Raw genomic sequence first — 14,583 nt, forward strand, 5'->3', positions numbered from 1 at the left:
GAACGATAGCAATGCAGACCAGGCTTGGGACGCCATTTTTTTCAGCTTTTCTCCCTCATTAGTTAATAATCATGCATTTCAAGTAAACAGTGGTGTACTGTTAAATGAAGAAACATTTTAAAGGGTTGGTTGGATTTAAAAGACAACAAGGGACCAGTGGAGGTGGGCTGTGGTCGAGGGCTGTGGCTCCGTATTTTAAAACTATCAACGTTACCGTAGGCTGAGAACTCGACTACCGTACCAAAGCTAGCAGGATTATAAACTCCAGATGGCGAATTAGACAGCTGCATAGAAGCTGCACATAGTGGACTTTTCTAAACACTATGGAAATTGTCCAGAAGGAAGACAATAAATTTTTTCCATCTGTCAGACCCCCCAACACAGACTGCATCTTATATATACAGTATGATATATTCCAGATTTTTGTGGCAACTTATTTTTCAAAGATCAGAACTGAAAAACAGATTCATTGTGAAGACTAAAGTGGATACAGATGTTAAGACATTCTGCTTCTGGCATCAGAAGCAAGAATGTGAAAATTTCGGCCTCCTGACCCTCACTCAGTTGTCCAAGTTTGTTAATCTTGGATACCTTTAAATGATGATCTTAAGAGGTGATTCAATCAAAAAGTTGCATTCTTATCAGAGTATTTCTTATAGTTTTTTACTTCTGGCCATTCAGTGGGATCATTTCTCCAAGGCAGAATGAGTATCATTAACATCTCCTCTTGTGTAGACATCGTATCCTAAAGTAATCCTCTGACATGTTGAATCATGCTCTTTCAAGTTCACCTGAGCAGCTGATCAGTTTATACTCACCTGTTCTGTGTAGGACCCTCCCAAATTCTCAGTGGTTCCTGGAGGGGAGTACAGACAGGAGGCTGGGAGAGAGCTGGTCATCCCCTGTGAGGCGGAGGGAGACCCCTTCCCCAACATCACATGGAGGAAGGTAAGACACATGCAATATGGTCTTTATATGGCTGTTTATTAATCACTACCTTCTGTTGATTTCATGTCATGTGCAGTGATTTCTATTGAGAAAACCGAGTCCTGTAGTGGGTGCTCAGATCTTAATGACTCAAACTGCTGTTTGTCATTTTAGCGATTTTAATCACATTTTAATGATGTCTATAAAAATATGCCGTCAGGGGAACATATTAGATTCTCTCAAATGTTTTGTTGATGATGAGGCCTGTTTAATCCCACTCATTGACTACTCTCAGAATGTTTTTCTCCTCCACTCATGAAATCCATTATTCATTATCAATATTAATGAAGTTAAGTCAAATGACTCAAATTGAAATTAAGTCAATATTAAAATATTAAAAACAATTATTCTATTTTTGAAGAAGAGGATAGTTTGTTCATGATGTTTTAAATAGCTTGTGATGTTTTCTGTTAGCGTGTTGTGTTTGGCGTCTATGTATGATTTTTGGAAGGTTGTACATTCTTAACTACAGTAAATGTTTCTCTCTCTTCTTTTCTGACTCTGTGCTCGGCCGGCTGACTGCAGGTAGGGAAGCCAAGTAAAAGCAAGCACAATGTTCTGCCTCGAGGCAGCTTACAGTTCAAGTCACTCACAAAGGAGGACCACGGGGAGTGGGAGTGTGTCGCCACCAACGTTGCCACGAGCATCACTGCCAGCACGCACGTCCAAGTCATAGGTACACTACATGGACACAGATGCAGACACACAAACATCAAGTTTGAGTGAAACTATGAAAGCCAGCAACTGAAATCGTCAGTCGAGAAGACCAAAAGTTGACTCTCAAACTTCAGCGCTTTTTGTTTTTGTTTATGCTGCCTGGTTGTACAGACGGAGATACAGATGTTGAGATTATGAGTATAACTTATAGAACTACTTATATAACAAAGTAATTTCACCCTGTTAATCAGAGTTTCTCCCTTTCCCTTCTTGAGAGGAGACAGGATGTCAGGAGGGGCTGGGAGCTGAGCTCCCGCTAGCTTGTTTATAGATGCTAATCTTTCTTTTGAGCTTAAGATTTCTTCAGTTTTCATTGTATGTCAGGTTTTTACTATCAGGTGCAGAACTCTCACCCTACAACCAGACTCCTGGTGATTAAAATACCCCTGTAGAAACACTGAAAAGGCAGTTTTACCTTAAAAATGAGTTGACCTTCAGTGGGGCCTCAGGAGCTGCATGCAGAGCTGCCGCAACTCAAGCTAACTCGCTGACTGAAAACCTTCATTTGGTAAAACAATATACAGTAGTTGAAAAGTCAGAAAGACAGACAGCTGCCACTTATAACAGCTAAATCATGAGACATTAAAGTGAAAAAATAACATAATAATAATTTTATTTAAAAGCGTCTTTCAAAGCACTCAAAGTTCTTCATTTATTGGCGAAATCTGATTAGACTATCAGAATTCTTGGTAGGACATAGCCCTGAATTTAAACAAACGTTAATAAATGCTTTATTTCAGAATAGTTCTCAGAGAAATGCTTTCACTGACTGATCAATTAGCCCTGCTCTCTTATTTAAGATGGATCACAGAGCAATACCTTTCAAGTATCTCAAGTTTTCTTTGAAAACAATGAACCTTTGAGCGGTATACAAAAGCAGATTCTCATTTCTAGTCAATGACTTTTTCAGCCTGATGGAAATTGTTGCTGGCAGGTTGTTATCAGCTCAAGCTAACCAGATAAGAAGTATTGGCGCTTTAATGGCGGACAGTTTGGGCAACTTGGCTAAGCAAATGTTTTCTTTGCTTGAAAGACAATTGTTTCAAAATGGGGATAATTTGGTTATTGGTCTTATTATTTAAATGAATTAATGAATTTGGACGTTGTTTAAAAAGAGCTTTGATTAATCAGAAGACTAGATCAAGCTCAAGTCCATTTACCATTTCAATTAAATGTCTCTTACCACCTCAGTTAGCTCTCTTGGTTCATTGTAACTCAAATGATAAAATGTCAATATGGCATCAAGTGACGAGTTCTTTCAAAAATGGGATCTAGTTTTTATATGCGTAGTTTGGTTTTGCAGTTTTGCGGTGCAAACCAACGATGGCTGCAAAGTATTCTTGAAGTCTGTGGTAACTTAAACACTAAACTTATTTTTCCCGCAACTCAAACCAGAATACAACTGAGTAAAAAGTTGTGTGACACACCTGTTTAAAAGCACATAGAATTAGCTACTTAAAGAGTCCATATTCTGCCCTTTTTGGGGTTCATATATTTAATCTATGTACCTACTTTTGTCCGTTCACAATAGCTAAAGTTTGAAAAAAGTCTCTGTTTTCATGTACTGCTCCTCTTTGCTCCCTCTACGTTCTGAGTCCGTCAGCTACACTCTGTTGAGCCCACACTGTTAGACCCCACGTGGGCCAAGTCTGCTCTGATTGGTCTGCCGATCCGCTCTGTCGTTATTGGTCAGTTGCTCAGCACGCGTCTCGGATATTTCAACATGAGCTGCAGGGCTTGCCACAACGAGCCAATGGGCTTAGATCAGTGATATCACACTGGTAAGACGCCGCACTGACAAATTTTTATCGAGGGGGGCTAGAACCGAGCGTTACATGCGGCTAATGCTGCAGCTAACAGGAGGAGGTAGGAGAAGCTGCGTTTCCGTGGACTTTGAATTTTTGCACATAGATGTGCCTAAACATGCACAGGGCACTTAGAAAACACACTAAAGGGCATATAAAACCAGAAAAAGCATAATATGGGACCTTTAAATTCCTTTATTTAAAGGTGCCAGAAAAAAAAAGATTTGTTTTAGTTTGAATCGACTGACCTGATATGACGGTTTTGTTGTGAGTGATTTCACTCTTGCAGCTCTGTTGTAAGATAACACTCAGCTGTCTGCTATTAAACACTGCAAGCTCATCAGAATTCAAACGTTTTTAGTCCAGACTTAGTTGTGATTTCTGAATTTGGAGTATATTTCATTGCTCTGGTAAATGGAGTCATTGACCTTGTCTGCCCTGTTGTCAGTGTTGTCCCTGCTGGCTGTTGTTCTTCCTCTTTGGATTCGAGCCAGTCAGATCAGAGCTGCACAATGACTGGACTGAACCAGCTCCTCTTGGCTGCTTTCTTCTTGTTTTGGCTCCAGTGCAGGACCTAAAAAAAAACTTACCTATAAGTTGTAATTTATATTTAGAAGAAAAGACATTCCTGAATTGAATTTACATTATTTAAATGTACAGTATGTAAATTCCACCAGGGGGCTCTCATTAAAAACAATAACAAAAGATGACAGTCGAGGCTGGCAGGGAATCATGGGAGTGGTTCTCTCTGCTACTCCAACCCCACCCTGATAAAATCGAACTCTGAGTTGACTGTGGTCACGACGATGTATCCAAGTATAATTTACATGACGTTTTTTTCACATATAGAAACAGTTCGGCAGCTTTTAGTAGCAGTTCCTGCTTTCTTATGTAGCAGTACTTGACGTAACATCTGGTGTTTCCACGACAACTATAAACATGTTGTGTCTGTCATGGCGGTCAACACGGCAAGTCATGTCCCTTTAGAACTATAAAATGAAGGATTTCTCTGGCTTTGATAACTGATGGTTTTATTTGAGCTTATGTAAGTACACAACAAATAATATAGATGACATAGGTTGAGTCTATTTGAAATTAATTTATATTTGAATGTATCCATTCTTATAAAATTCTACATATTTTATGTTTGGCAGGTAATACCAATGAAAACTTTAGACATTTGAAAATTCTTTCAGCGTACATGAGTCTTTCCGGTTAAATGTTTCATGGTAAAAAATAAATGACACAATAAACACATACATCCAGCTTTCAGGAAATGAATGTCCTGTTTCACAGCATGGGACCCTTTAAAAACACCTTTCTCCTGCAGGCACAAGCCCCCACGCCCCCACCAGCGTCCATGTGGTGGCGTCCTCTACCTGGGCCAATGTGTCCTGGGAGGCGGGCTATGACGGAGGCTTCCAGCAGACATTCTCAGTCTGGTACGGCCATGTGTGAGTCATCCCAGCATGCTTTGCTTCCTGCTTTTTCTTCTTCCAATATGTCCTCTGCTATTTCTGAAAAATGTCTTTTCCAGGGTTGTGTTCAGAACAGTTGTGAAAACGTAGAGATGGAAAAACATGGAGGTCCAGTGTGAGTGAGTTTTCATCTCTGATTTAAGAATCTCTGAAGGGGAAAAGTGCAACTAAACTGAACATGACCCAAAGTTCTCTGTCCTGCTGCTGCTGCTGCTTTGCCGCTTCTTAGCTGGGAAAAAGGCCTGCGTTTCAATGTTTCATCTGCAGAGTTTCTTAAAGTTATAGCATATGCAGTTGTCAGGTGAGGAAGGGAACATTTTCTGCAGCACATTATGTTGCTCAATATTTCATTTAAATGAGATCTTTAACCATTTTAAATCCAAGAGACTAATCTGCTGGGCTCTGTGTGGCATTTCACTGATTGTGAGACCAGTTCTGATGGCTTTTTAACACCAAACAAGACTTTTACATCATTAGAAACCGTCTTTTTTACAACCAAAATATGGAAACTTGATCTTTAGGGTCGATTATGCTGCTGATTTTGTTTTCCGTTGTGATTTATTCGATACATATAGAAAATGCTGAAACAATCCAGACTCTATTTTCTTATAAACCATCATGCTTTATTCAACGGTGAGGGAGCTGCAGAGCTGCACAAATGTAAAACCAGCAGACAGCAGCTTTAATAAATCATATTCTTACTGACAGCAAACATCAGTGAGCAATGCATGCAGAGCAGCTTTTGGGGCTGCATCAATCTTAATGACATTTCTCAGGTGGCCTGTCCCTCTGAAGTCGTGGTTAAACTTCAGTAATTTCTTCATGCTGGGGATGAATGGGTAGCTTTTCCAAATCCCATCTAACCCTCTCTGCCAAAAAAAGAGAAACACTGACACTCTAAAAACATCCGAGAGTGTGAGAAAGAGTGTAGAGCAAAAATACTGCAGGGGTATTCTCACTTTTTTTGAACCAGGGCCATTTTCTTTAAATATTCTGAGATCTGAATAGAGAATAAAAACAAAACGTTCTGGATGGCTGCGGGAGCATACTTTTCTTAACCAATAAAAACACACCAAATCAGCCTCTTAAAGGCACCACACTCTAATGTGTGTTCATAGTGTGATTTCTGGGATATAAATGGTTAACTTGGGTCAAACACAAGGTAGAATGGCAACTTTTGTCAATGGAGTCTGGTGATTGTGAAGAAAGCAATGTAGCTAATTACAGGTGTTTCTGCTCAAAAATAATATTTAGAAGAAGGGTGGTTAAAGGCACATTCAACAACAGCAAACTGAAAAGGGACATTATACCCACACACTTACTCCACAAAAAAGTTTTTATTTTTATTTTTTTAATGACAGTGTTTTGACCAGAAGTCTACTTCATGTGAGAGAAGAAGACTTGTGGTCAAAACGCACTCTGCCATCAAACGTCTCAGTAAAGCTGTCAAACAATTATATTAACAATCTGAGCCTGTTGGTGATCAGACAGTTTTAGTGACTGAACTCTGACCTGCCTTGATATTTTATGTTGTAGCTGAATTCCTTATTTAAATGCCAAAATATCTTCCCTCTAGAAACGCACTGCGAAACATATCGAAAAAAACATGTAAACAAATGTTATGAGTCTATAAGAAGACATCAATTAACAAAGGACACAAACATTTCAGCCAGTTTGATGATGATAGTAGTTGCATAGTTAACTTCACTATAGTTATATGAATGAATATATTTTACCTTATAGGATGATGTGTTGAGTGTCAAATATTAGTTTCTTGGGACATATCAGCTATCTAACCGTAAAGAAAAACCTCTTTACCAGCGTTTTGTAAAGCATTTACAGTAGGAGTGTTAGCTTGAGCTGCTGCATGTGAACAGTTCTCTGCTTTATTTGCTGACCAGGTAAAGTTTAAAGCTGAATGTGTGGCATGGCCGAACAGCAAACTGCAAAGCTGAGCGCAGCATGGGCTTATAACCATCCAGTGAATATCATGATGTGAATGAAGTGAACGATTTGATAATTATGTAACGTTGGATCAATGATGAGTCTGTAACTGTTGCAGGAAACCCATTACATTGTGTAATATGAAATATAGTGATGCGAAGAGTTATAAGAGTTGTTTTAATTGTATCCTGTTATATAATTAGACTATCTCATTATTACACAGAAGTGTAGAGCCAGTCCCATTATCCTCAAAATGCTGCAGTCATCCTGATCCCGTATCACCCTGACTCCTGTACAGGCTGAAGAGGGAGCGTTTAGGTCCACATGACTGGCTCTCCGTACCAGTGCCTGGAGGCCACGACTGGATGGCGGTGCCTGGCTTGGAGCCAGAGACAACGTACCAGTTCAGCGTCCTGGCCGCAAACAAGCTTGGCACAGGCCCCTTCAGCGAGGTTGTCACTGTGAACACTCTAGGTGAGTGTCCTTACTGCTGCCCGACTCGGACAAAGAGGGCCCATAATAAAATGACTTTGGCACTCAGACACACAACGGGAATGAACAGAAAGCATTCAGAAGCTTATTTGGAGAGGTTTTTGTGCATAACATTTATTCTGGATTATTGTGGAAACATTAAATTCAACAACATTGTTCCTTAAATTGAGCAATTTTAAAATGTTTGCTGTGAATGGAACTTGTTAAGTCAAGCTACATATCAGCTAAAGAGGATAGTGCAGATGTTTTATTACCTCAGATTTTCATGTTTTCTCTGTTAGGACTACCCTCTTAAATCATCATTACATTAGAGTAAACCCTGTCAGTTGAAAATCTGAACATTTGGTTTTGTGATGCATTTTTTACACATACAACAATAGAAGAAAGACAGGCTTTGGTGAATATGCCACAGAGGTCAATAAATAATTTTGGTGATTAAAACCAGAAAAAAAAAGCATAAATCAGTTCCGCCTTAAATCTCTTTGCTGCTCGTCAGCCTTAAGGGCTGTAGACTGAGCTGCAAACATCGTGACCAGGCATGACATGCCACTCTGATATAGTAGCTGCCTGAAAGTGTTTAAACTGAGTATTGGTAAATAAGGTAAAACATGCGACTACTTAAGGAAGAGGCGGTGAATGATTCTGGTTCAGTGAATGAACAAGTTCGGAGCTCTTCTAAAAAAACACTTGTGGTCAAGTTTGAAACAAAAACATATTTCCAGCCATTACTGATTCAAAATAAATAAAACTCATTGCTTGATATTGTTGTCTCCATATTATGGTTAGAGGCACAGCATGACTTTTTCACACATAATCACAATGTGCTGTCTAAAGGCTACAGTAGGTCCTGGACCTCTGATAAACTTCTCTTTACTGTCCCTGGTGGTAGACACCTGAATGAAATCAAATCAACATGTTACAACAGCTCAAAAAACAAAGATAATAAGTATTAATAATAGAAATAATAAGAAGAAGATGGAAATACTAATCAAAAATATGACAATAATAATAAGAATTAAAACAAAGATAAATATATATGTATATAATTTACATCACATATCCTCCTTTTCAATAAGTTTATATAAGCTCCCCAAAACATGTCTGAAACTTCTTGTTTTAAGTCCACTCTGTAGCATGTTTATGAACCCCTCTATTTCAGCCCTGCCCAGAACAGGCTGTTTCTGTGTCTGTAGCTTTAAATATGTAAATCAGCTGTGTCTGACCACGCCCCTCTCTGGAAGTGCTCGGGTGGCTCGGGCTTTCTTGCACCATGCCTGATTGTTTCCGGTGAGAAGGCAGACTCAGAGGGCAGAATAAACACCTAGCTGTGGGAGTGTCACCCACCTGGGGGAGGGGTTACTGCCCTTTGTGATGTCATGAAGGGAAAATCCCCAAACGGCCTGTTTGAGCACACTGTTTCTGAAAAGAGGAGCAGGCAAAAGAAGGAGGGGATGGACTTTTCTCATAACTGGGGGGTTGTACAAAGACTAGAAAATACTGTTAGAGATTGCTTATCTGTACGACCCTGAGTTTCAAAACAACAGTGCAGAGGCTATCCTTTAATAACTAAAACTGTGCTTTGGATGAACCATGATGCATCATATCGCTCCTTACAGCAGCGAGTAAAGGGACATTTATTAAGTGTAAATTAAGCTGTCAGAGATTGTTACTCCAAGGTAAGTGACATGCTGAAAATTGGGATAACTATTCATGGAGCATCACCTTCTGTGTCAGCATAGAAGCAGAAACAAAGACGACTAAATATTCAGCATTCAAGGGGCTGATTGTCTTTTTTCTCCTTTGTAACCTTTTAACAAAGTCGTTCACCATTTATTAATTAATGAGTTACCCTGATACATCATGCTTTCTATTACTCAGAGGAAAGGCAATTAAACCTTTAACCAAACCATGACCATAACCATGAGGATTTGGTTCAGGTAAAAGATCCTGAGACAACACACATTTTGTCACTCAAAAGTTCTCCCCATATTGATCTTTTAACTGCATCATAGTTCACAGAGCAATACAGGAGCATGACAGGCTGTTCATTTTAAAAACTGAGTCTCAATGACTCGTCAGATTTCAATGTTCAGGTTTTTACAAGGAACTGGATTTTCTGTAGATGTCTGCTTCCTCAAAAACAAACCCACCCAGTTAATTAAACTAGTAAAAGCACAGATTACCCAGTTTGTCACTCTAATCCACATCTTTCTGGCACTCTGATGTACACAGGACAGATTGTGTGCAGAGCATCTAATAGCTTGTTTCTATAGGTGCCTGGTTTGTATTAGTTTATGATTCCTTCAGCGATTCAGATTTTTGGCTCCAATACCAATATTGATATTGGGGAGAAAAAGATCAATACCGATGTATCGGCCCATATCTTTCTTAGATCTAAGTTCGATCTGTAGCGATAGATATAGATATAAACCTTTATTGGATTGATCCCTCACATGCAGTTCAAACACTTGCTAAAGGTACATTATATAGTATAACAAATACAAGATGGTCACTTAACTGGAAAGTAACTGAGCCAGTACCTGCATCACCTCTTCACACTATGGAGGGTGATGATGCTTGTTATAATCTATATGCTAGTGTTATACAATGAAACTCAAATGAAATGCTTTTTGACTGGTGAATAAATCTAGTAATATCAGCGCATATATGTGATAAAATTAGCCGATTCCGAGTCACTGGATGAGCTAATATAATATATAATATAATGAAAATTATCGACTGGCCGATTAATCGGTCAGACTCTGGCGTCTCGTTTCCAGAACAGATAGACCTAGTGATTAAAAACAGTAAAATCGCTGAATAGAGCATTTTCACCTTCATTACACTGTTCAGGTGCTGCAAGCTGAGCTACGACCTACTGTAGTGTTTTTATCTTATATCTACCATCTCCAGTTAAACAATATTGTGAACAAGACGGTGATGAGACAGTAAGAAAGAAGTTGGCTGGGATTGTTTTTGTTGACGGTTGAAACATTGAAAAAAAACACAGATAAGCATGCTTTCTTAAAGGTTTACTTCGGGGTCTCTATGCCTTTATTCAGAGATAGGACAGTGGATAGAGTAAAACATTGGGGTGAGAGAGAGTGGGGAATGACATCGGCCACACTGTGTGTGTGTGTGTGTGTGTGTTTATTTGTGTGTTTGTTAGTATGAGGTGAGAATGCAGAGAAAGTTCAATGCCTTTGAAAATATGAATAACCTTAAAAGTGAAGGAAAGACACATGATTTGTATTCCTGGATGAAATGGGGTCTGAATCACTCTATTCAGACTAGTAGACCTGCTCACTGAATAACAAAGTCACTAACACCCATTCTCCACCCAAAACTACTCTTGCAGTATTTCCTATAAGTACCCCTGAACCATTGGTGCTGCTTACCCCACCACGGTGCCTCACAGCCAATCGCACGCAGCAGGGAGTCCTGCTCACCTGGATCCCACCTGCCAATCACACAGCACCTATCCAGCATTATGTCATGGAGTTCCGCCTAGGGGAGCGATGGGAGGTCTTGGACGATGGCATTCCTGCCGGGGAGACGGAGCTGCTCGCCCGGGACCTGCTCCAGGTGAGAGACCAGACACAGTTTAATAGAAGAGTTAGATCAGCCAGATCCAGACTAAAGACTGGGACATAGGCACAGGTACAACATGCTAAAATAACTATAATTAAAAGAACAAAGCATTCAAATTTTAAACAGAATTTTAGATCTTGTGTGCAGGTTTTACATTCTGTCAAACTTCCGGTTAGTAAAGCGCTGGCTGTGCGCTCGGGAGCTCTTGCATGAAGCGTTTGTGTGCTGAGTATCTCAACACGTCCATCCTGTCTGTATGACAACAGTCTGTTGACAACGGCTGCTGTATGACTGACAGCTCCATTACTCCTTACTTTATGTTTTTTTTATTTTAGATTGTTTATTTCCCAATCAGACATGAAGTAAAGAGGATATCGGTACAAGACACGATCCTAAGGCGGCTAAACTACGGGGAATATCACGCATTAGGAAAAGAGCGCCTGTGGAACAACTGGCGCTCAGAAAAAAGCGCTAGGTGGACACGGGGCCTAAAGTAGTTAAACCATTCTTCTATTGATGAACATCATCTTTTGAACCAAGGCTGTATTATTGTCTTCTTTGAGACAGATGAACCTGCAAATATGACTTTCATAATGGTCAATCTGGTTTTATCCCTGAGACTGGAGTCCTGTTTGATTTAAAGTAGGGTTGTCTGTTTGAAAAAACAGAGAATTTCAGAATCATTTCTGGACACTGAGACCCCTTAGACCAGAGGTTGGATTGCGTTTGATCGCCGCACAGTGAAGCTGTAACAAGCAACAGAGACATGATGTTCCATTTGTTCCAGGGAGCTGACAGTTTATAAATGTCTCAGCCTTTAATTAAATAAAACATCAAAATCATAATTGTAGTGAGAAAGAATATGTCCTGTTTATAGTGTGAATCACCACATAATTACTGACATTAATTTAGTCTTTATTTGATTATGGTATTTTTAAACCTGGGACCTCTTTGTACATACAGTATGTTGGCTTCTTATCGACAGCCATAGATTGTAATTCCAAGTGTATAAAAACAATATTTCATTTATAATGTACAAAAAGACATGAAATCACTGGCTAAACTCATGAGTCATGCAGTGTCATCATCTACTTTTAGGCTTCATTCAAGGAAAAGTGTTAAAGAAATGTTTCCTGTTTGAACATGTAGTTAAAGGTGAGAGGATGTGAGTCACACAGAGCAACAAGCTTTCACATTAAGCATGCGTACAGTTTCCCTGTCTGACTGAGGCCTGGCTAATATGTCCATGCTTCCACACCAATATGATGTTGTTAGATAAAGCTGAAGAAGCTAACTATCATCTATACCGGTGACATAACAGCCTTTTTCCCATAATGTGCAGGCCTAGAACTCAGCCTTGAAAACAGCAAAGTCACAAAAACAAACAAACAAAATGAGGCTGCAGGGGACCGTAAACTTGTTTTTATCAAACATGTTAAGTTCCTGTTTTTGTCAATGGAGTCTGGATGCTTCATAGAGAATGATGTAACAGATTTTTATAATTTTAAAGTATGGAACTTATCTTTACAAAAAGGGTTGTTTTCTATAGTAATCTATAATGTTATGTTAAAGTCTTGAAAACAATGTAAACCTGTATGTGACAATACAAAGTACGGGCATGTTTAATATGCACACATTGGTCTCAAGGTTGCAACCAGCTGCTTGTAAACAGATCCACTGGAGACATTCCAAAACTTTTTGTGTCTTAAAGTCTTTTAGGGCGCACTCACACGAGGCCCGGTTGTCCCCCCCTCCCTGTTCCCTGTTCCCCCCGCTGGCCTGCACTCACACTGCTCCAGGACTAACCAGGCCTGAGCACGGATACATCTTGTACAATAGCATCGTAATACAACACATTCATGGCTTTACGTGATCATGAAGCATGCTTAGTTTACAAAACAGGCAAATAAATAAAAGGGACGCACGGTCGAGTCCGTGTGAGCACATCAGAGAACATGACATGACGAATCGGAGCGAGTGGGCCCTTAGTCCCAAAAGTGATTTTAAAATATAAGGTTTACCAACACCTTAAGACATGTAGAACAACCGTCTGTGTGATGATCTTTCAAGTATAAACACTTAGTCTGCTCCGAGCAGCAGACTTTGAAACACCTAAATGGGATTGTGCATGACAATGTGCCAACTTGGTAGTCATGGTAACAATGCCAGGTATGCTCAAGCTGACTGGGCTCACTTTCTCCTCCTGTCTTTGGGTTTTTCTGCATTCCACTCTTCTTGTATGTTGTATCTAACATGCAGAACACAAACATTAGTTGGTATGAAAGTTACTTTAACTCAGTTTCTTTTTAAACAAGGAGGAAAGCCACTCAAACACGACAATAAGAGATACAATATGATTTTTTAGCAAACAGTGAATTTCCTCGAGTAATTATCCGTCCACAGAGAAAAGTCTGTGTATCTTTACTGATTTCTGAGCTCTTTCACAAGGCTTCTTTTTCACATCTTGCTCATGTGGGGTATTTCTCTCACCACAACACGTTTGAGCTCCAGTCTTTAATCCAACTTCCACTTTCAGCTCCATGCAGATGCTTTTATCTCTCCCTTCATGGCACAGCAAACACACACACACATACACACACACACACACATACACACACACACACACACACACACACACACACACACACACACACACACACATACACACACACACACATACACACACACACACACACACACACACACACACATACACACACACACACACACACACACACACACATACACACACACACACACAAACACACACACACACACACACACATACACACACACACACACACACACACACACACACACACACACACACACACACAGCCCCTCATCCCTCTCATCACACTTACCATGCACCTGGCTTGTACAACTTTTTCTGCTGCACATTTCACCCTGCATCCTTCAAGCTTATTTGAACGGGGGGGGGGGGGGGGGGGTACTCTGCTTTGTCGTCTGCACACCGTGTTTGTGTGGTCGTGTGGAAGTGCTGCTGAAACTCTTCTCCACATTTAAATCCTCCATCTTCTCTGACTGAGTAGGAAAGTCCTGGGCTGACAGCTCAGTTCAAAGAATATTCATCAGAAGGTTTCTGAGTGTTATGCCAACAGTACAGTGAAGTATGGATTGCACCTTCTGAAGGATCTTAGAGCATGATACAGCTGCTGCGCTTCAGCTGACCCTGCACAATGGAGAGCACATTCAGGAGCAATGACAAAAGGCTTAATATGCCTTTCTATCATGATGCAATCATAGGTGATACATACTAGGGACTATAGGATATTTAGGATATTTTTAGGGTTTTGATGACTTCCAAATAGAAAAGTGTCAATATTACTCGAATGGATGTCTTCAGCCAGCATCAATGAAACAGTTTTCTGTTATACAGTACCTGCATTGCTTGGTTTCTATTAGGGATGCATGAATGCAAATCTGATGACAGACAGCTGATGACAGACAGCTGCTCATTGTCAAATAATGTGGCATGAACTGATGTCAGTAGCCAGTGTTGATCTCTTGAGTCGTGTAAATATGTTTAAAGATATTTTTTAGGCCAT

The 14,583-nt window shown here is 39.9% G+C and overlaps 1 protein-coding gene and 1 long non-coding RNA gene across 2 annotated transcripts in view; one reads left to right on the top strand and one right to left on the bottom strand.

The window, feature by feature from the left end:
• igsf9bb (immunoglobulin superfamily, member 9Bb) overlaps positions 1–14,583 on the top strand; it is a 120,022-nt gene that overhangs the window by 80,144 nt on the left and 25,295 nt on the right. The window contains exons 10-14 of the mRNA XM_061056040.1: positions 832–948; positions 1,513–1,663; positions 4,840–4,963; positions 7,230–7,405; positions 10,782–11,008. Of these exons, the coding sequence (XP_060912023.1) occupies positions 832–948; positions 1,513–1,663; positions 4,840–4,963; positions 7,230–7,405; positions 10,782–11,008 (795 nt within the window). The remainder of the gene's footprint in view (positions 1–831; positions 949–1,512; positions 1,664–4,839; positions 4,964–7,229; positions 7,406–10,781; positions 11,009–14,583) is intronic.
• The window catches only part of LOC132988575 (uncharacterized), a 116,235-nt gene that overhangs the window by 46,566 nt on the left and 55,086 nt on the right, over positions 1–14,583 (bottom strand). The gene's annotated exons all lie outside the window — the stretch shown is intronic.

This window comes from Labrus mixtus, chromosome 14 (assembly GCF_963584025.1).
Source record: "Labrus mixtus chromosome 14, fLabMix1.1, whole genome shotgun sequence".
Taxonomy (NCBI): Eukaryota; Metazoa; Chordata; class Actinopteri; order Labriformes; family Labridae; genus Labrus; species Labrus mixtus.